Raw genomic sequence first — 23,718 nt, 5'->3', positions numbered from 1 at the left:
AGAACCAAAACTATATTCACACAGAAATAAAATAAACAAATCACTCGAGACCAATGTAACTCATAACCTGAAAGACTTCAATGTACCTTGAGGACATTGTGTATAAGCACGGTCTCCACTTTTTAGTTATTTTATTAATATTAGAAAAACGGCTTCTGTGAGTCTCTTCAGAAAGCTCCATTCCAGGTGGTGCCTGTTTCAGTGCCACATTGTTTTAACCTTTGGACATGGTACATGCACAGCTGTTGATCCATTTTACTTCATGCTTTGAAAGCATTCAATCTGATATGTCGTTCCTCTTGCATTCTGTCCCGGCTTGGCTTTGTTTTTGTTCACAAAATTGCAGATGTTTCTAGTTTTACAGTAATTGTCTCCAAATAATTTTGGGATCTCCTGAAGGCGGTACTTGCGGTGTGTGTCTGGTACTTGCTGTTGGATTCAGGGTGTGTGTTTGTCTGGTACTTGCTGTTGGATTCAGGGTGTGTGTTTGTCTGGAACTTGCTGTTGGATTTGGGGTGTTGGGGGGTGTGTCTGGAACTTGCTGTTGGATTCGGGGTGTGGGGGTGTGTGTCTGGTACTTGCTGTTGGATTCAGGGTGTGTGTTTGTCTGGAACTTGCTGTTGGATTCAGGGTGTGTGTTTGTCTGGTACTTGCTGTTGGATTCAGGGTGTGTGTTTGTCTGGTACTTGCTGTTGGATTCAGGGTGTGTGTTTGTCTGGAACTTGCTGTTGGATTCAGGGTGTGTGTTTGTCTGGAACTTGCTGTTGGATTCAGGGTGTGTGTTTGTCTGGAACTTGCTGTTGGATTCAGGGTGTGTGTTTGTCTGGAACTTGCTGTTGGATTCAGGGTGTGTGTTTGTCTGGAACTTGCTGTTGGATTCAGGGTGTGTGTTTGTCTGGAACTTGCTGTTGGATTCAGGGTGTGTGTTTGTCTGGAACTTGCTGTTGGATTCAGGGTGTGTGTTTGTCTGGAACTTGCTGTTGGATTCAGGGTGTGTGTTTGTCTGGAACTTGCTGTTGGATTCAGGGTGTGTGTTTGTCTGGAACTTGCTGTTGGATTCAGGGTGTGGGGGTGTGTGTCTGGAACTTGCTGTTGGATTCAGGGTGTGTGTTTGTCTGGAACTTGCTGTTGGATTCAGGGTGTGTGTTTGTCTGGAACTTGCTGTTGGATTCAGGGTGTGTGTTTGTCTGGTACTTGCTGTTGGATTCAGGGTGTGTGTTTGTCTGGTACTTGCTGTTGGATTCAGGGTGTGTGTTTGTCTGGAACTTGCTGTTGGATTTGGGGTGTGGGGGTGTGTGTCTGGAACTTGCTGTTGGATTCAGGGTGTGTGTTTGTCTGGAACTTGCTGTTGGATTCAGGGTGTGTGTTTGTCTGGAACTTGCTGTTGGATTCAGGGTGTGTGTTTGTCTGGAACTTGCTGTTGGATTCAGGGTGTGTGTTTGTCTGGAGCTTGCTGTTGGATTCAGGGTGTGTGTTTGTCTGGAACTTGCTGTTGGATTCAGGGTGTGTGTTTGTCTGGAACTTGCTGTTGGATTCAGGGTGTGTGTTTGTCTGGAACTTGCTGTTGGATTCAGGGTGTGTGTTTGTCTGGAACTTGCTGTTGGATTCAGGGTGTGTGTTTGTCTGGTACTTGCTGTTGGATTTGGGGTGTGGGGGTGTGTGTCTGGAACTTGCTGTAGGATTCGGGGGGTGTGTCTGGTACTTGCTGTATACACTATCTCCAGCACTACACTATTTTCAATGTGAAAACTGTAATTAATTGGGTTACCTTGAACTCTACCTCCTCCTGCATAACCTCCAAAATGTCAGTGTTGCTGAGTATAGTAAATGTGTTGTAAACTGTGGGCTGTCTTCAGTAGAGCTCATTGTTGGTGGAGCTAAACTCCACTGTAGTTTAAAATTTGTAAAATCGCATCAGCCCTGGCCTTTTATTGATCTTTTAACTAAAAAGACAAACTGCCCCGCCATTGGTTTTTCGCTCAGTGTATACACACCATTATATAATGTTATTGCTCATTAAGTGCAATACAGATTGAACATTTTATTAAACACATGCTCAGTTTTGTGTAGGGCTGCAATGAAGGGTACGTTTTGACCTTCGAAGGTTTGGAACACATTACTGAAGGAAGGTTCGAACCTTTAATGGTACACCTTTGCATAATTTACTGGTGACGTCACCATAGCTGCTTGTTTATATTTGATTGAAAGTCCTATTTTACGGGTAATCTGTATAAATGGAATAAAACATTCACATGCAGTTTAAAAATATGTTATATAGAAAAGTAGTCATGTTTATTAATTAAATAAAAATGCATGTTGTTTATTTACACGTAATTTGAAGATGTTAGCGATACATACAGTAAGCTTCCATTGCACAACTGCAACAGACTTAGGCAAAGCAAAGCTTTATTTAAGTCACTGTTCCAAGCAGGTTATCAGTCACATTTTACTACTACTGAAAATATTAATTTATTGTGTGTGTGTGTGTGTGTGTGTGTGTGTAGTCTTTTGTGATGATCTCTGAACTCAGCGCATTCTTCAGACCCTTGGTACCCAAAAGGTCTTCTTGAGACCCTTTGATTCCAGTGGCATTATCTCTTTGGCTCTGTCTGAGAACCTTTGGGTCCAACGCCAGTCCCTGGGAGCCTTTTAGCCCCTTTATGCTTTATATTCCAAAAGTCTTAGAGCCTGGCCCCTTCTGGTCCACAGCATTATCTCGTTAGCTTGCAGTCAATGCTGGGCAAGAAGCTTGTAGACGCAAGGGCTCTATCAGTTGTTAGCAGTACACGCAATTTGAACAAACAGTCTGCTATCTGCAATATTAGTCTCTTTTCAGAAAAGAACACCAGTATAGCTCTGCCAGTCTACATGCTAATCAATTCTCGATCCATGTTTTCCAACAAATACTAATAATAATCTGAGTTTACGCTTGTCAAAGTGACCCTAGAGATTGGTTATACCTCCATGATATAAGAACATAAGAACATAAGAAAGTTTACAAACGAGAGGAGGCCATTCGGCCCATCTTGCTCATTTGGTTGTTAGTATCTTATTCATCCCAAAATCTCATCAAGCAGCTTCTTGAAGGATCCCAGGGTGTCAGCTTCAACAACATTACTGGGGAGTTGATTCCAGACCCTCACAATTGTCCCTCACTATATAGTGTCTCCTATTTTCTGTTCTGAATGCCCCTTTTTCTAAACTCCATTTGTGACCCCTGGTCCTTGTTTCTTTTTTCAGGCTGAAAAAGTCCCTTGGGTCGACACTGTCAATACCTTTTAGAATTTTGAATGCTTGAATTAGGTCGCCTCGTAGTCTTCTTTGTTCAAGACTGAACAGATTCAATTCTTTTAGCCTGACTGCATATGACATGCCTTTTAAGCCCGGAATAATTCTGGTCGCTCTTCTTTGCACTCTTTCTAGAGCAGCAATATCTTTTTTATAGCGAGGTGACCAGAACTGCACACAATATTCAAGATGAGGTCTTACTAGTGCATTGTACAGTTTTAACATTACTTCCCTTGATTTAAATTCAACACTTTTCACAATGTATCCGAGCATCTTGTTAGCCTTTTTTATAGCTTCCCCACATTGTCTAGATGAAGACATTTCTGAGTCAACAAAAACTCCTAGGTCTTTTTCATAGATTCCTTCTCCAATTTCAATATCTCCCATATGATATTTATAATGTACATTTTTATTTCCTGCGTGCAGTACCTTACACTTTTCTCTATTAAATGTCATTTGCCATGTGTCTGCCCAGTTCTGAATCTTGTCTAGATCATTTTGAATGACCTTTGCTGCTGCAACAGTGTTTGCCACTCCTCCTACTTTTGTGTCGTCTGCAAATTTAACAAGTTTGCTTACTAACCAGAATCTAAATCATTAATGTAGATTAGGAATAGCAGAGGACCTAATACTGATCCCTGTGGTACACCGCTGGTTACCACACTCCATTCTGAGGTTTTTCCTCTAATCAGTACTTTCTGTTTTCTACATGTTAACCACTCCCTAATCCATGTACATGTGTTTCCTTGAATCCCAACTGCGTTCAGTTTGAGAATTAATCTTTTGTGCGGGACTTTGTCAAAAGCTTTCTGGAAATCTAAATAAACCATGTCATATGCTTTGCAATTATCCATTATCGATGTTGCATCCTCAAAAAAATCAAGCAAGTTAGTTAGGCACGATCTCCCTTTCCTAAAACCATGTTGACTGTCTCCCAGGACCCTGTTACCATATAGGTAATTTTCCATTTTGGATCTTATTATAGTTTCCATAAGTTTGCATATAATAGAAGTCAGGCTTACTGGTCTGTAGTTACCTGGTTCAGTTTTGTTTCCCTTTTTGTGGATCGGTATTACTTTGCAATTTTCCAGTCTGTCGTACCACCCCTGTGTCAAGAGACTGCTGCATGATCTTGGTTAGCGGTTTGTAAATTACTTCTTTCATTTCTTTGAGTACTACTGGGAGGATCTCATCCGGCCCAGGGGATTTGTTTATTTTAAGAGCTCCTAGTCCCTTTAACACTTCTGCCTCAGTTATGCTAAAGTTATTTAAAACTGGATAGGAACTGGATGACATGTGGGGCATGTTGTCAGTATCTTCCTTTGTAAAAACTTTGAAAAGTAATCATTTAACATATTTGCTATTTTTTTTTTCTTCCTCTACGATTTTGCCATTTGTATCTCTTAAACATTTAATCTCCTCTTTGAATGTTCTCTTGCTGTTGTAATATTGGAAAAACATTTTGGAATTGGTTTTAGCTCCCTTAGCAATGTTTATTTCTATTTCTCTCTTGGCCTTTCTAACTTCCTTTTTGACTTGCGTTTGCAGTTCTGTGTACTCTTTCTGCGTACTTTCTTTTTGGTCCTTTTTTAATGCTCTGTAAAGTGCCTTTTTTCGCTGAATATTTTTTTTAATTGATCTATTAAACCATTTTGGCAATTTAGTTTTACATTTAGATTTGTCTACTTTAGGGATATAATTGTTTTGCGCCTCTAGTACTACATTTTTGAAGAACAACCATCCTTCTTCTGTGGGTGTTTTCTCTATTTTACTCCAATCTACTTCTGTTAGTCTCTGTTTCATACCTTCATAGTTTGCTTTTCTAAAATTGTAAACCTTAGCTTTAGTCTTTACTTTTGGGGATTTAAAAAACACTTCAAATGAGACCATGTTGTGGTCTGAGTTTGCCAGTGGTTCTCTGACCTCTGTTTTAGTTATTCTATCTTCGTTATTTGAAAAGACTAAATCAAGGCATGCCTCCCCTCTAGTGGGTGCCTTGACAAATTGTGTTAGGAAGCAGTCATTTGTCATTTCCACCATTTCTATTTCATCCTTCGCGCTACCCACCGGGTTTTCCCATTTTATTTGGGGGAAGTTGAAATCCCCCATTAGTATGGCTTCTCCTTTGCTACACACATTTCTAATGTCATTGTATAACAGATTATTGTGCTCACCGTCTGAATCTGGCGGTCTATAGCATGCTCCTATTATTATGCCTTTTGAATTTTTGTCTGTTATTCTGACCCATATTGATTCGGTTTTATTTTCTTTGTCCAGGTTTAACACCTGGGCTTCAAGACTGTTTCTTATGTATAGCGCTACCCCTCCTCCTCTTCTGTCCTGCCTGTCTTTCCTGTATGGGTCGCTTGCACAGTTTGCATTCACTTTTTTTTTTTTTTTTTTTTTTTTGGGTCGACTGGGCATTTAACAAAAAAATCCCAAACAGCAGAGGGGTTTCGAGACATTGTCTTCCAATACAGTTTACACTATACAGCGCTTTGATGTTGAGATGGAGAATGAACAAATTAAAGGTTTGCTTCTGGATAACATGAGCTGGTGGGGGGGAGGGACGAAGGTGTCAGTTTCCGATATTAAAATTTATTAGTGTTATTGTATATTTTGTATGTTTCAAACATTCTACTATAACACTTCTCTTACACTGTCTTGTACACAAGGTATTTGGTACTTGCTTTACTGAAGCACTGCAGCCGTGCACGGCAGCGACACCATATAGAGTTACTACGAATAATGATTTGTTAGCGGATTTTAATACAGCAACTTCTATTTACATAATATACATTGTACAAATCAAATGATCGAGTGACATTTAATGTGTGATATTTATAGTCTTCATTATTGTCAAACGGTTTCTGTTAACGGGGAAGAAAACCCCAAAAAAACAGTTCATCAGTGGCGTCTGTCCAGACTTCGACTCCCTGGCTAGCGAACGAACATTTGAGCACAGCCTTAGTTTTGTGATTTTATAAATTTTTTTTCTATCGAAATGACAAAAATAGTTAGTAAGTTTGAATGGTTTGACAGAGCTTTACAGTTACCAAGAAAACACATTTTTTGCCTTGTTACGAACGACACTTATTCCTTTACCTTGCCCCTTAACTTTCCAAAGCAAGATGTCTGTGGTTTAGAGATCAGTTATGACATAGCGTCTGTTTCTGTCAATAGGTAATGAAGATGATGATGATATGGGGAGGCAGGAAGATTAAAAACTTAGGCTCTCGTATCAGAAACCTGCTACTCCCATTGCAGTTAGCTGCCATGTTACATGAACACTATTTTTCACACTAGGCTCAGGTATTTTACAGTAAAAGGAGAGACCACAAGGCCAGGCTTGCTACGGTTTGTTTTCACAGCAGATCCTGAAATACTGTTTTTGACAAAGTACAGGCAGTTAAAGCAATATCTGCATCCACACTAGACTTGGTGCAGCACATGTTTACGCAGCTGCATTCCCAGGGTGGAGTGAACCATTGCGATACTAGTATTGATTTGATATTGGGGGAGAAAGATGTTGGGTTTTAATTGGATAGTTGGGAGAGAGTCCGAATGTACTGGTAAAAGTTAGTCATGAGTGCACAGCACTTCTGCGTGGGTAAACTCTTACTATTGTCTGTAGAAAGATCCCTCTTGGTTTGGTATTTGTGCTTCTGCTCTGTAAATATCGTAGTCCGTATGTGCTGTTGGTATCTTTCTGCACTACTACAGTTCGCTGCTGTATAATTAAATTTTGTATTTAACATACAGGTATGTGGGAGAATGTAAACAGTATTATGGGGTTGTGGCAAAGTGGTTTGCAGTGTACAGGTACAGGAGTGATGTTGCGTAATTAACAGACAGACTTGTAATCCAGTTGGAAAGTGGTGGTTTTATTTTTATAATTCCAGATCTGGTAACCATATAATAATCCTCGGCACAGGGTAAATAACAACAGGGTTGCAGTCCCAAACAATAATCACGCTTATCCCACACTATACTAACACGATCACCAGTCCTGGGTGCATGCAGTAGTGCTTGTAGTGGGTGATACAAGGTTATCTGTGACTTCCATAGTGTAGTGTTCCAGGTTTTGCGCTGGCCCTTGGCAACAGCTCTGGAACGTGTCAGCTGTCTACTAATACCAAACAATAATTAATAACATAAAATAATAATATTTTATTATGTATCTTATATATAAAATTATTTTGGAACAGTTCTACCCTTTCTATTGACATTGATCCAGTTTTGCAGTCTTTTCATTCATCTAAGCTGTCTTTGCTAGGCCAAGCTGCATGCATTCCTGCATCTCTACAATTAGCATCTTTCCCCCTGCCACGAGGGGTGGCTGTTGTGAATGCTTAAACACAAGTTTCTAGACATGTGTTTCTTCCAGGAAACCTTGTAGATATTAAAAGCTGTAGCTGCGCCTTGCCTTAAGTGACATTAAAATCTGTGAGAACAAAGGGTATTTAAATATTGTTTAGTGCTATATATGCCACTGTGCAGTACATGTTCTTGCAAATATATAGAGATGTAGAGGTATCATGTTTATGATCCTGTCAAAAGTACAAATGCCATTTACTTTTATTGGGATTTCAGATCCTATAGTCCTGCTATAACTGTACATAGTCAAGTTTTGTATTTAACAAATGTCACAAAGGATCCCGTCACAGCATTGCAAAGCCTGAATCACTGGTCCAATTGCAGTCCAACTCTGGGCTGGAACAGCACATAAACTAATCCAAAGCACCTATTACAAAGCTGGAAGATTCATTGAGTGTACAACTGTGTCCCTCGCTACTTTGTTTTTAGATTTTGTTTCCTGTTTTCTCCTCACACACGTGATGTTCCTGCAGTTCTCACTCAACAATCCCTCTGAAATGTGTCGCTATTATCTGTTAGATAAGTTCTTGAATCCCTCCAATCGGCACTGAGAAGTAATCCGGTCAAGTTTCCTTTTGTCCCCTTTTCCATTAAAAAAAAAAAAAAAAAAAAAAAAAAAAAAAAAAAAAAAAAAACCAAAAAACTAAAACAAAACCACCTTTCCCAGTGTGGTATCTATCATTGATTAGTTCTGAATGTTTTAAACCCACCCAACTACTAAGTGACAGCAAATTCTACATTTCTATTGAAGACTCCGCTTGCGAGATTTAAAACGAGATTACAATTACAGTAGAAGGCTTGTTTGTGGGAAATTTGAAATGTGAAAAAATGCTTGCACACAAATACCCCAGAAGAATGGGCATGACCATGAGGATTTTGTTATGGAAGACAGCAAAGGAAAGAAGGTACATCTGTGTGCAAATCCTGTCACGTTACTATTGACAGAAAACCACATTTTGGAAAGTAACACGCAAGCCCTGAAAAAATAATTAACTCAAATAGATGAAAGTAAGCATTGATAAATAAACAGAAGCCCTAGTTAAGGTCCTTAGCATTACATTACTGTGCATATACAGTAAATGGTCTAATATGAAGCCAGACCTGCCGTGTTTACCAATAGCCTTTTCACACTTGCACACCTGAGCCGAGCCCTCACAGTACGGCTAGTTTCACACTTGTCATTTTGCCGAGCTGGAACAATGAAACTCTGGCCTCGCAAGATATCTGTTACGGGATCAGTGCTGAGCAAGGCTGGGGCCGGGGTTAACTTGTACTGTCCAAAACAATAGTCTACCAAAGGATTTCACAGGAATTGAGAAATACTGGACTAAACCACAGCGAGAAACAGTGTTATGAAAAAAAAAAAAAAACAGGATCACAAAAAAACTGAAGATCATAACAGTAAAGCGGGTCAGACAGCAAAAAAAAGTAAATATTATGATTTAATGGACGCAGTTCTTGGTCGCAGACCTGCAACAACCGATTTTCAAAAAATTCTGTATATTAACACTGCATGTATAAAAAGTTGTAAGAAATGTCTTAAATATGTTACGTTTTAGATTTTGTTTTTAATAGGCCTTCTTTAAATTTATTTTTCTGAAGTGTTTACTGACTTTTCAAATACTATCTGGAACGTTTTAAAGGTAGTAGTAGTAGTGGTTAATCTAACTTTAATAATATGAAATTAAATGATTTGGTTTGTATTTGCATTCAGAAACGTGAAAAACAAATAAACAAGAATTTTTTTTTTATTTCACAACACTGTTTTGCGCTGCGCAATGCTAAATTTGTGCCGGGGCCCAGCCCTGGAACCTCTGCGGAGTGCAGAATCATATTCCCGGTACCTCCTAGTTAAAAATCTCATCCAATGCTTTCTTACCTTGTCTGATGAACTCCACACAACATGAACCTCCCGGTCTCCATGTTATCTGGTTAAGGAGAAAGAACCAGATCTCTTTCCCAGAGATCCTTTTTATAATCTGTATTGGCGCTAATAGCGTGCTCCTTCCTCCTCCTCCATAAAATCCACCTCATATCAGTGTCAGGTTGTCCAAATTTCTCCTGCATATGCCTGGGTAAGGACTACGTGTGTTGAGCTTTTTTATTTTTGATTGTAAACAAAAAAGAAAAGGCTACTTCCTTTTTTTTCTCCTCTTCTCTCCTCTCTTTTTGCCTCTATGCCTTCCATCTATTCTAAGCGTGGTTCCCCACTTTCCCCTTTGTCTAACACAAATTTGTTTTATCTGTGTAGACATGTCAGTTACTCCTACTCTCAAGGAAGTTCCTTCCCCTTTGGTGGTTCACTATTCCGATTAAAGGTCGTTGTACACCCTCTACCTCTAAAAGAGCAGGTAGCCCCAGAGAACGTCAGGGTCCTGGAGTTTCTCCTCCCAGGAAAAGAACAAGAAAGTCAACTCATTCCCACAGCAGCCGAGAGAGAGACGTATCTGTGAAATCGGCTACCGCCATTAAGGAAGCCAAGGCTCAAACACCCCCTTCGCAGCTACCTATACCTAAAGAGCTTTTCTTTCTCTGATTTAAAATAATATGAGCAGTCTAAACAAGCACAACTTTTACAGCCTGTAACTCCTACAACAATGGACACTGCTGCACCCGGAAGTTCACAGGAGCAATACTTTCCAGATGCTCCCACCCTAGGAGAGGATGACTTCATCGATTCTGCCCCCCCGAGGATGACGTTTGTGAGTATACAGGCAGCCTCTCTCCTAAGTACACCGATGCAGGTGCTGTACTGAGAGGGATTTCTCTCTCAAAGTACAAACCCAGAGCTGTGTAGATCAGGATGACTTCCTTAAAATTTTGGATGCAAGGGATAGAAAAGCCTTTGAAGGATTCCCCTTCCATGTGGGGTTCTGGAGGCCTGTTGAGGCTATTTGGCAAAAACCTGCTTGTTATGATTATTGCCACAATCGATGACAAACTCCGTCTGTTCGCAAGTTCGGCACCGATACTATATGCAAGTTTGATGCTTCGCTTCATTTCTGATGACAATTAAATCTTCACACAGAACTACCATCTTGAAGCAGAAACACAAATGACACGAATGACAAGCTTGCTGTTTATTTTAAACACTTCCGCCACTGTGGGTCTAATTATGCCATGGTTTCATTTTGTAATCTGATTATTTTACAGTTGACAGATTTGGTCGAAATCAAAGTGCATTTTATATTAGCTACAAGGATAATTGATTTAATACTGTTGCTACCCCCCAAACCCCCTCACCTGTGGATTTTGCCCCACTCCCCACACGCCTTTAGAAAGGGTCCGGCGATGTAGACTGCAGGCATAATGATTACGTGTCCACGTTCCTATGTAGTGTATACAGCACTTTCATATGATAACATACTTTGGCTGGGTGGTGGTCACAGCATGATACATTTCCAAAGGTTGGCACAAAAAAACAAGTTTGAGAACCCCTGGTTAGATCATTAATATAAGAGACTGCACATCTACTGCAGAACATCCCTGAGAGCCTGAGCGGTTTGGATCCCCTCCAGCATCATTTCCAGCAAGGTCCTGGCTTCCCCATTCATACAGCTGGGTGGGACTGAGGGGTTTGTGCAGGTTCACACCGAGTCAGTGGCTTGGCTGAGATAGATCTGTCTGGGATCCAGGTAATTAGCAAAGTGCCTTAAGGGATTGTGTTGTGGTATCTGTCCAAGTGAGACTGCAGGTTATTTCCAGCTGGTTTGCACTGGCTTCGTGGCTGATTTTCGGGTTAAAGTCTATTCTACAATGTAGGTCAGGGCTAGTTTGGAGTTTCTTTAAAAAAATGATTATTCTGAAGTATTATTCTTATTCTTGTTGTTATTATTGATGTAAAAATTGCTCTTGACTTTTTTAAATGTTTAATATTTAGACATTAATTTAATAAGCAGATCCTAAATTCTAAAGGCATTATTATGGATTTATCTGATTTTATAGAAAATGTGATTAATCAGGAACATAATTCTGCACCAATATATTTGTTCCTGTTTGTAGAGAACTGCCACTCCACCTGTGATGAGGCTTGATAATGACATTCTCCAGAGCAGTTGCCCTCTGTCATGTATTCTTACGACTACATTAGCTGATTTTATCCATAAATTCACTGTTTGCTGACAGCAGTTTAAAAAGAGAAAAAAAGCCAAACAAGCATTGCTTTTAATATTGATGTGTTTTAGAGAACGTGTACGAAACCGAGCATTCGCATGACCACTCCATAGGCCTCATGAGAGATTTATTATCTTTTATGGTTAAAATGACATGGGCACAGGTGAAATCTCATTGAAATGCATCTACATGGTCGGCTACCTACACAGTTACAGGCAGGAAATAGTATCATTTGTATTACAGTTTGTATCATTTGATTTACACAACATGCCTACCACTTTGAAGATGCAAAATATTTTTTTATTGTGAAACAAACAAGAAATAAGACAAAAAAACAGAAAACTTGAGCGTGCATAAGTATTCAGCCCCCCCAAAGTCAATACTTTGTAGAGCCACCTTTTGCACCAATTACAGCTGCAAGTCTCTTGGGGTATGTATCTATAAGCTTGGCACATCTAGCCACTGGGATTTTTGCCCATTCTTCAAGGCAAAACTGCTCCAGCTCCTTCGTTGGATGGGTTCCGTCGGTGTACAGCAATCTTTAAGTCATACCACAGATTCTCAATTGGATTGAGGTCTGGACTTTGACTAGGCCATTCCAAGACAATTAAATGTTTCCCCTTAAGCCACTCGAGTGTTGCTTTAGCAGTATGCTTAGGGTCATTGTCCTGCTGGAAGGTGAACCTTCGTCCCAGTCTCAAATCTCTGGAAGACTGAAACAGGTTTGCCTCAAAAATTTCCCTGTATTTAGCGCCATCCATCATTCCTTCAATTCTGACCAGTTTCCCAGTCCCTGCTGATGAAAAACATCCCCACAGCATGATGCTGCCACCACCATGCTTCACTGTGGGGATGGTGTTCTCGGGGTGATGACAGGTGTTGGGTTTGTGCCAGACATAGCATTTTCCTTGATGGCCAAAAAGCTAAATTTTAGTCTCATCTGACCAGAGTACCTTCTTCCATATGTTTGGGGAGTCTTCCACATGCCTTTTGGCGAACACCAAATGTGTTTGCTTATTGTTTTCTTTAAGCAATGGCTTTCTTCTGGCCACTCTTCTGTAAAGCCCAGCTCTGTGGAGTGTACGGCTTAAAGTGGTCCTATGGACAGATACTCCAATCTCCACTGTGGAGCTTTGCAGCTCCTTCAGGGTTATCTTTGGTTTCTTTGTTGCCTCTCTGATTAATGCCCTCCTTGCCTGGTCCGTGAGTTTTGGTGGGTGGCCCTCTCTTGCCAGGTTTGTTGTGGTGCCATATTTTTTCCATTTTTTAATAATGGCTTTAATGGTGCTCCGTGGGATGTTCAAAGTTTCTGATATTTTTTTATAACCCAACCCTGACCTCTACTTCTCCACAACTTTGTCCCTGACCTGTTTGGAGAGCTCCTTGGTCTTCATGGTGCCGCTTGCTTGGTGGTGCCCCTTGCTTAGTGGTGTTGCAGACTCTGGGGCCTTTCAGAACAGGTGTATATATACTGAGATCATGTGACAGATCATGTGACACTTAGATTGCACACAGGTGGACTTTATTTAACTAATTATGTGACTTCTGAAGGTAATTGGTTGCACCAGATCTTATTTAGAGGCTAAGAACATAAGAAAGTTTACAAACGAGAGGAGGCCATTCGGCCCATCTTGCTCGTTTGGTTGTTAGTAGCTTATTGATCCCAGAATCTCATCAAGCAGCTTCTTGAAGGATCCCAGGGTGTCAGCTTCAACAACATTACTGGGGAGTTGATTCCAGACCCTCACAATTCTCTGTGTAAAAAAGTGCCTCCTATTTTCTGTTCTGAATGCCCCTTTGTCTAATCTTCATTTGTGACCCCTGGTCCTTGTTTCTTTTTTCAGGCTGAAAAAGTCCCTTGGGTCGACACTGTCAATACCTTTTAGAATTCTGAATGCTTGAATTAGGTCGCCACGTAGTCTTCTTTGTTCAAGACTGAACAGATTCAGTTCTGTTTAGCCTGTCTGCATATGACATGCCTTTTAAGCCCGGAATAATTCTGGTCGCTCTTCTAATAGCAAAGGGGGTGAATACATATGCACGCACCACTTTTCCGTTATTTATTTTTTATAATTTTTTTAAACAAGTTATTTTTTTCATTTCACTTCACCAATTGTAAGGCAACAAAATAGGAAAAATGCCGAGGGGGGGGGCAATACTTTCTCAAGCCACTGTATGTTGAAAGACTACGACCTAAGATACTGCGCTCAAGACGGAGCTTTCCCGAAGCTAAATTAATTGCGTATTTCATTGTTTAGTTTATTTCTTTCCATGCTACCTCCCTTTAATTAAGCTATAATTAACAATTTTAAACCGTGGCCATTTCTGAATTGAATTACATGTTCTGACGATGAAGAAATGAGCCCCAAACTATTTTTATAGCTGTGCAATCCTTAAAGGAAATCGATCACTGTACTGTGTAAAGGATGTAGTCACTACACTACACACTGTTGGTTCATAAAGACATTCTGTCTGGAGATATGCCTCTTTTTAAATCTTGCAAATAACACTACAGTATTAGGAAAGAAACAATTGAGAGGATTAATTAGGTGTTTACATTAAAAGGGACGCTATTTAAATTAGTCAGGTAGTACATAGCAGTGAACCTGTTTTAGAGCAACGAGTCGGTCTACACGCCTTCATCACTTTCATATTTTGTCCTGGTTATTATAATGCCAGTAAAATGCTCAACTTAATGTGTTGAGTACTGTACATAGGATTACTCTCACATGACATTGCTGGACTGTTAAACTGTTATATTTGTATTGCCAGCAATAAGCTAAACATGTCTTTTCAAAACACCTTTATCTGCAGATTGAACTACTGTGTAAGTGGAAGACTGTAAATATGATTATCACAACTGTGCTGGACATTTGGTTTGCTGGACTGTTGTAATATAATTCTTAGGTTTTCCTGGTTATTTTAGTGCCAGCAATGAGCCAAGTGATGTCTATAAACATAGACGGATGACGGGTACAAATGACGGGTTTGAAGTGACTTCAGGTGCTTTACTTGCTATTACAGTATGATTTGTGGGGAAAAAAAAAAAAAATATATATATATATATATATATATATATATATATATATTAGTATTTATTAAATTTACTTATTTTAACTACCAATATTTATGTTCAAATGCCATATTTAATTAATAGGTTGATAAAAAGTGGGACCAAGTGAAATTGGTCATTTTTGAAAAACAGAATTTGGTATTCCCAAGAATGGAACAATTAGTAGCCCAAAAGATGGTTATAATTGAAGGCAGTGCAGATGCCACTGTTTTATTCAGTAGTATAAAGCAGTTTTATGCAGGCCACCAGTTAAGTATGCAGTTTATATTTATGATAATTGACAGGGCTGCATAGGATCAGAGGATGATTCAAAATCAGAGCCATGGTAAACGTCTTGTATAAATTAAGTAAATTGTAAAGTTGTTGAGATACTTGTGTTGGAATATTGTTTCAAAATTGTATAATGGAACAAAAATATATTGAAAGGGTTAATGCGTGGCCGAAGGTTTCTCACTGATAATTTACATTTTCTCAGTCAAAACTTCGTTTTTTGGTATCTAAAAAACTTAAAGGGAATGCTGACTGTAACCATTAGTGTTCTTGTTTCCAGAATGTCGTTGGATTGACTTACTGCTCGTTTTCTATTGTCTTTCAAACAGTTGTTGTATTAATCATAATGCAGCATTGCACAGACTTTCCTCCACATAGACCCCGGTTTCAGCTTAATTTGTGTTGAAAATAATTTGTCCTACATCCGAACAGGATGCTCTCTTAATTTTTGCACAAAAGCACACTTGCTGTCCAGCTAGTATTGTTCAGAGAAGTTTCAATATGTGTGCTGACACAAGTAGGAGAGTAACACGGCGTGGTCGCACCGGGAAACCTTGTTATCGGTAGCAGTGAGTCTGCACAGGCTTGTTGCACTCTTACATTTCACTGCATCTTGTAGTGAGGAGCCTTCTGAGGAAGTACTGTATTAACTACCTTTTAATATTTCAGGGAAACGAATAGAGTAGTGCATGTAAACACTGAGGCATACAGAAAGGATACATGCAAGTATCAGTATTAAAGTGAATACAGACCTACAGTAATACTGGTATGAGCCAACTGCTCTGATCATTATGACCCAAGTGTTCTGATCGCTGTCTGATCTGTACTGGTGAGTCTGCATTGTTTGTGTTCCTATGAACGAAGTGAAGGAATAGGCATTTCAGAACACCTTTTTATTCAACATGCTGTGCAAAACAAGTCTCAGTCTGCTCCGCTTCCTCACACTGGAGCATTCCATCCACTTCGACTTACTGCCTTGCCCTTGCATTGTTCTGCTGGAAACAAGCTTTTATACAGTGCCTGTTTATGGAATATTAATGGAAGAAAAGGAGATATATAACAGCGTTCAGTGCATGTGCCACAGGACTGGGAATAAGACGATATGCTTCATTAGCCACTGTGTATAGGTAGCAAGTTCAGGTGTGTCTTAAATGCATAGTAAAGCCAAGAGTGGATTAAACTGCTATGCAATAGGAGTCTTATTTATTTCCATCCTGATAGTAGTAGATTTGGTGGCCAAAAAGCTTCAAGGAGGGAATAAACTTGAGCCTGCAGCTGTTTACTTTAGGTAATGTAAACAAACTGGTAAGCCAATAGTCTGGGTTGTGATCAATTCTGAACTGCATGTACTATAGTAAACATTGACCAGAGTAAAATTAAACAGGATTGTGGGACGCTGTGACAGGGTAGCCAAGGGTTGACGACGTTACTCGGGTGCTCAAGGCGCCATTTTTATAAACACAAAAATAAATACAATTTTAACAAAAACACTGCTCACAAAGGAAAAATAAAAGGTTTAAACAAAACAAGTCCCAAACACAAAGTTCAAACAAATACCGTGCTGGTCTGCCCAGCACTAGTAGCAATCGCTTGCGTGCGTGCGTGCGTGCATGCTTTCTTTCTTTTGCTTTTTCTCCCGTCTCAATCGCATGTTCCTCCTCTTGAACACCCAACTGAGCATGGAAAGCTGCCGGTTTATGTACCGGTGACCATCTCCAGATTAGCAACAAATTAATCAATTTAATAATGTGGAGATGGTCACCTTTTGCACAAGTTTTGTTGATGGGCTTCTAACCCCATCCACGCTGCCACACAATAACAAAACACCATTGTATTTAAGTAAGGAATGAGCTTGTGGTACATTTTTTATGAATGTTTAAATGCTATGCCGGTGTCAGCGTTTAAACCTTGCACACACACACACTCGCTATAGTACATTATAGCCCTGGTTAGTATTTTCCACGGAAAGAACCCCTAATTTAAGTAAATAACACTATAACACAATTTTTGTTCCTGGGTAGTAAGTGTTATTTCCTAATTGCTTATGCCTCAAAAGTGTAGAAAATGGCTATTATTCCTCACAAACTTTGCTTTTGTGACCAGGACAGGTAAATTTCAAAGTATCGCTATTTCCAATGAGAAAACGGGCGAATTTGTGTCTCTTCATTCACATAGTCAGAAAAAAACAACATATGAATCCAAATTAACACATGTAAGTAATGCAAAAATGACTACAACAGATTTAGAAGTGTAGTTTTTCAAGATTTACGATTATACTGTAGCGGCTGTCCTGCATGCAATACTAAAATCAATAGTTTAAAAAAATGTAAAAAATTAACAATAGGAATTCGGTCTTTTTTTTAAAGCATTTGTTTTGTTGTTATTCTTAGATGTCTCTCTTTTGTATTTGTACTGCGCTATTGAGATGTACCTGGCACTGTGGGCACAAAGTGAATAAACTAAACTTGTATGTATTTATTTATTTTATTTTTTCTCATTATATGATGTTCAAAGAACAAAACAATAATTTTAAAAACACAAATTACGTATATTACATAATCTATCAAATGCACAGATCCCAAAACATTGTTATAACAACTACTGTTGAGGGAGCAGTGCCACAAAGGGTTAATCCCCTACCCGCACCTCTTTCTTTTTTTTTTTTTTTAAATAAAATATAAATATTCCCTTCTGCTGACAAATTAGATATCAAGGACATTTTTTTTTTAAACAAATAATTTGGGTAAAAGTGAAAAACTTGTATATTAAACCTATACATAATTAATTTATATTTATGCATTCTCAGAATTAATATATATATATAATATAATATAAAAATCGTTTTATACATATTCAGTCTCCATCTAGAGTATTATGTTTATGGATGTTTGCTTTTTACTGCATTCGGTAACTCCATCCACAGTAATTCTGAATGTTTTCATTTCAAATAATGAAACATTGAACTTGTCTTTTAGTGGTACGGCAATTTTCTTTCTCGTCTGGTTCCTCAAAATAATTACAAACTTGACTTTGCCTCATTCCTTTGTTTAGAGATGCAGTTTTATTAAATATATAACAAACGTCAGAAAAAAAAAAAACACCTTTCTTACCATGTGGACTGAACCATACCAAGCCCACTACAGCACGAACAGTGTACCAATGAAGCGCCAGATTGACAGAAAATAAAACCCGCCCCAGTGTCAATCATTTTGTTGCACAAATTAAAAAAACTACTTGGAGTTAATTGCCAGACCCCATCCTTTATGATATCCGCCATTACCTTACTGTGACGGGACTGGCTGCTGTATACGATGATAAATTATTAAAATGAATAAATTAAAAATATGCGTTTTGGTGAAATTTGTCACGTGATCAGTTATAAGCCTAGTATTATTCAGCATTTAACCACTTCTTTAGATTTTAAACATTTAAAATTCCCATCCCTATTTCAGTTAACGCAAAATGCAAAATCATACATTTTTTAATCATAATACAGCATGTTTTAACTAAAAACAAAATACTTTAACACAAAATAAACACCCATTTTGAAATACATTTTCACCATTGCTTTGTCCTGCCCCTCTGAATTATGTACAGGGCTTTTCCTCTGCCCTGCCACAGGCACACAGAGTCTACAGCTTTAAATTGGTTTTGGAACTTAAACTTGATGGAATAAATGGAGGAGCAAGCAGTTAGAAAAACAAATAAAAAAAATGAATATGAGAGTCTAGTAGCAGGTGATACCATATCAAGAACAACATTCAAGTCAATGGAAAGCTGATGTTGAAATTTGTTAACTATTATTCAGACTGAGTTACGAAAACTGGCCTGATCATCAATCTGCAGAGAGCTACTGTACAGTGCTATTTGATTAGTGTCATGGCTTTACTGGAGTTGATTTTAAGCTTTAAAATTGTGTGTGCAGACAATATTCATCTTTGTCAAAATGCAGAGTTTTTATTATTTGATTTCCAGGAGATTGAATGCTGTAGGAATATTTAGCTTGCTGTCCTGAAGCAAATGTAATGGTACTGTAGAAGAAAAAAAAGGGGTGAGGGAAAGATGTTGAGCCCTTAAGGCCATTCCTGTTTTTGGTTCAATATTTAGGTACTCTATTTCAACGCATGCATTACCTGCTAACCATTGCCAAGCTGTCCACTTACAACTTTGATCTAGGGATTTGCCTAATCCAACGAGTGACACTGATGTGGGCCTACAGGATAACATTGTCAAAGTAGAATGCTGAATTTCAGGACTGGCACATAAAGCAGTAAGGACACAGTGATGCAGTGACTTGCATTTTGTATTTATTTTGTGTCATTATGTTCCTCGTGGCTTGTTCTGTGTCATTACCCAGTGTGTCATCTTACTCAGTAGATGTGATCAGTCAGAAGCTATGAACCACGTGTTGGAATAATGTAGTCTTACTGACCTTTTGATTTCATTATGATTTATTTATTTTTGTGTTTATTTTTTTTTTACCAGCCCGCTGTTTGTCACGTGGAAGATTGGTCGTGATAAGCGATTGAGGGGTTGTATAGGTACTTTTTCTGCCATGAACCTGCACTCTGGACTCAGGGAGTACACACTTACCAGGTAAGAACTTATCAGCTGTTGAATCATTGTCTTCTGTTTTATTCTACAGAGGCTGTTAAAAAAAAAAAAATTAAAAGTTTGAACACCTGAACAGTAAAGAAACATTTTACATCCTTTAATTGGCGCCATTATGTTCAGTATTTTGATGCATTTTACACTACTGTAAATATGTAAATGGTAATGATTGTTTCCACCAGAGGTTAAATGTTTTTACATAGTTTTACTCTATCACTAATGTTTGAAACAATTTGCATGCTTGAACACAGCCCTGCTGGAGTTAGTTTAGTGCATAGAGAAATCTAAGGGCTTCCTGCACTCTCATTCTGCTGGAGCTGTTACCGTAAACTGATTGTACCGTCAAACAGCACTGTCACAAAACAATGAACAGTTTTCAGAGTCTGCTAGGGCATGCTGTGTAATCCTGCTGTGGAACACTCAGACTCTACTCTTTGCATTTATGTAGTCGTGTGTTCTCATTTCAAAATCCAGCACAATCAATTTGATTATGGGACAAAATGGTAATTATGAGAGTAACATCATCAAGCTTGTTACTGCAGTTGCTTAGCAGAGCTGTGATTAATCCAAAGGTATACTGTACAAGACCCAATAGAAAGTGTACAAAGACTGCTTGAATGGATTCTTTATATATTACACCGTGTAACAAATTTTTTTTTTGTTGTTCCTGGGTAGTAAGTATTATTTCCTAATTGCTTATGCCTCAAAAGTATAAATCATGCAAGTTATAAAATTAAGGCTTATTAAAATGGAGAAATAATGTAATTGACTTTGAAAATGGGATTCATTCTCAAATGTAGTGCAAAAAATGTAATTTAAGAATCACACTTTCTTTCACAGAATGCCTTAAACTTTGGCTATTTTATATTTCACAAAGACCAAAAGCTGAAAAAGGCTAAGTAAATGTAACTTTATTTTTGATAGACAATCAGAATTTTAACTTTAAAAGAACACCCTAGAGTTGTACAATATGTTATACTGCCACAGTGTGTATTATTTGAACTATTAATATCTATCCTTTGCTCAAAACAGTGTGGTGCTGCAACATACTAAAAAAAAAAAAAAAAAAAAAAGTGCTTTGTTTTGTTGATTTTGAACAGAATTAGGAAATGATCGGTCATATTGCTTAAAACACAAACAATACTAGCACAGGTTCTTTACGAGCAGAAGAGAGTGATTTGATTTTTGCAACGCATCATTTAGTTCTATTTTAACACAGATGTACGATGTTGGATTTGTCTACAGTTCACATAACATTGCACAAGTAAGCTTCTAATGTTAACAAATGATCTGGATTTTGTACAAAAATATTTCATCACTTAAAACTTTGTGAAAACTGTAAATAACTTGTTTAAACAAAACTGCTTTGAGAATAAATAGGCTTTCCAGCTGCAGACGCCTGTCTTTGCTAATAAATGTAGATGTTGAAATGTGTGTTGCTGACAGTTTCCGCAAGCCATTACAATAATCAGTTCACACTGAATTAGAATACATTGACTATTACATTTAGTAGAGCTGTCTGTAAGTTGATAAACGTGTAGCTTTTATAAGGCTGCATTATAATAAAATCGTAATGATGTGTCAGACAGTGAAGATTGCCTCCATACAAGCTATTAGGTGTTTCCGGATACTTGTATTTTCTGAGTAATTTGGTCAGCAGGTATTAAATCAAAACACACTTGTTTATTAATGTGTTAATTTCAAAACTACAAAAGCTGCCCTTCCCTCGCCTTTACAATTAAGTACTAATCAATATCAACTAACTTTCACATTCAGTGTTTTAGAAGCCATTTGGTGGTGAATTTTCCTCTCGTACGGGGCACTGACTTTTTTACTGCCACACCGAGACAAACTGACAATGAAATTTTATTATACAAAACTAGCAGATGCAACTGATTTGTCACATAAATGTGCCCTTTCCTTAAACCTAACACTAACTAGGACTGTGAAAACTGGGATATGTGTTTATCTGGCTCAGGACTACAATCCTACAATTCACTGGACAGATGATGATGCTTTTTACATTTTATTTTATTTTTATTTATTTATTTTTTTGGAACAAGTTGTTTTTATTAATTTTCCAATTATTATTATTATTATTCAACCTGACTCACCACTGCAACCCCCAAACTAACTTGGGAGAGATGAAGACGAGCACTCTCGTCCTCAAACCGTGTTCAGAACTTAGGGTCGGAAGACCACGCAGTTCTGAGTTGTGTACAAGCCAGTCTGCAGGCTCCCGGCCAGCCACAGAGGTCGCCGATGTGTAGTGAGCCAAGGACTTCCCAGCTGACCTAATCCCTACCCTGCATGGGCAGCGCTTGGCCAATTGTGCACCGCCCCCTGGTAACTCCCGTTCACAGTTGGCAATGGCATAGCTTGGATTCGAACCGGCGATCACCAAGCTGTAGGGCACATCCTGCACTCCCGAGATGATATCGTAAAAATATGTACCCATGTGTTCGTGAGAGAGATTGGGCGTTAATGTTTAGAGGCTGTATGCCTTTAAGAAGAAGGGTATGATGGGGTATCAACTGAACACTTGTTAGCTGATATACAAATGCTTAAGTGCAGAGGTGCTGGATTATTACACTCCAGTTCATGCAACAGTTATGATGGTGACCAAATGTGTGTGAGTACTGTTGAGTAAAAAAAGAATTTAAATGAACAGTTGCATTCAGAAAATGTCGAGCAGCGAAAAACACAAATAGATGTGCATTAACAAAATGCCCTGAAAACTTAACACACAGAAAACCGTTTAAATGAAGCAATAAGCTCAATAATTAAGTTAAGAAAGATGTTTTTTTTTGTAAACTCCAGTAAACCTACGTTATCTTTCCCCTGTCCAATCGTACAGTGCTTAAATAAGCACGATAATTTAATAAACAGTAATGAAAAGAATATGTAAAACATAAAAAAGAGCAACCAGATCTTGTCAACGAAAGACAGCACGTTATTCAAATTCTTTGTCGTATTGTATATTTAAGGTAAGGCAAGTTTATTTTTCCATTAAAAGTACTTCAGACTGTAATGTTCTGCCGCCCGGCTGTACAGAATTCCTGATGAGAACCCTGATATTGTTATTGTGTAAACAAGAGAAACCAAGGGACTGTGTTGTTTTTATGTTTTATTCCATTTCATTAATACCTAACAACTTCAAGTTTCTTAAATGCAGTTACTCAGAAAATATGAGCATCGGCACATCCTACAAGTTGTGCTACTAAACCTTCACTTTTACCAGTGAAATTAGGTGAGAAAGCTGATTAGTACTTGAGTATGTATGTACCTAATCCATAGTAAACCTGAAATGGGAGACCAACTCGCCTGTCTGAATGGTAGAGATCTGGGTTTAATGTGCGTTTGGTGACTGGTTAATTTCGGTGCAGTACATGGTTCCATTTTCTTTGACCTTGTTGAAAATCTAAGTGTCTGTATGTTTTGCTGCAATCTCCTGAAATTTACATTTCTGCTGCGCTGCTGGAAATTTTAAATAAATACCTCTGTAGTGGTGCAAAGGGGACAGTCACCCCCACCCCGTAAATAACATGTAACATTTACTTTGATTGTTTGTCATTTCCATACTTTGAGTAAACATGAGGAAATACACCACCTTATTCTTACTCTTCACCCATTAGGACCCCATCACATTTCAGCAGGAATGTATTACTCGAATAGGGAGTAGGCATTGTTCGGTTGTGTGGACAGCAGGATTGGTAGATCTTGTATTGCATGTTTTAGATAGTTCTGTGTGTGTTGTGGAGGGGGCTGCTCCTGTACCAGTAAACAGTCTGTGTGGTTCTGCCAAATTACCTGCAATCTTTATTGATCCCACCAGTGTAGTAATTTAGGTGAATTCTTGTGCAGAATTCTCATGCCTAACATGTAATTTTGGTTGTTCACCAGTGGATATTAAACAGGTTTAACAAAACTACTGGTCAAAACATTTTGTCATTTGAGTATGCCTTGTAATCAGATGCAGCCCTTAG

At 38.5% G+C, this 23,718-nt stretch overlaps 1 protein-coding gene across 1 annotated transcript in view; it reads left to right on the top strand.

The window, feature by feature from the left end:
* Positions 1–23,718, top strand: part of LOC121318647 (AMME syndrome candidate gene 1 protein-like) — a 102,221-nt gene that overhangs the window by 37,123 nt on the left and 41,380 nt on the right. Inside the window, exon 2 of the mRNA XM_041255545.1 lies at positions 19,607–19,717. Coding sequence (XP_041111479.1) covers positions 19,607–19,717 — 111 coding nt within the window. The remainder of the gene's footprint in view (positions 1–19,606; positions 19,718–23,718) is intronic.

Source organism: Polyodon spathula, chromosome 7, assembly GCF_017654505.1.
Source record: "Polyodon spathula isolate WHYD16114869_AA chromosome 7, ASM1765450v1, whole genome shotgun sequence".
Taxonomy (NCBI): Eukaryota; Metazoa; Chordata; class Actinopteri; order Acipenseriformes; family Polyodontidae; genus Polyodon; species Polyodon spathula.
This window is presented reverse-complemented; position numbering and strand designations above follow the sequence as displayed.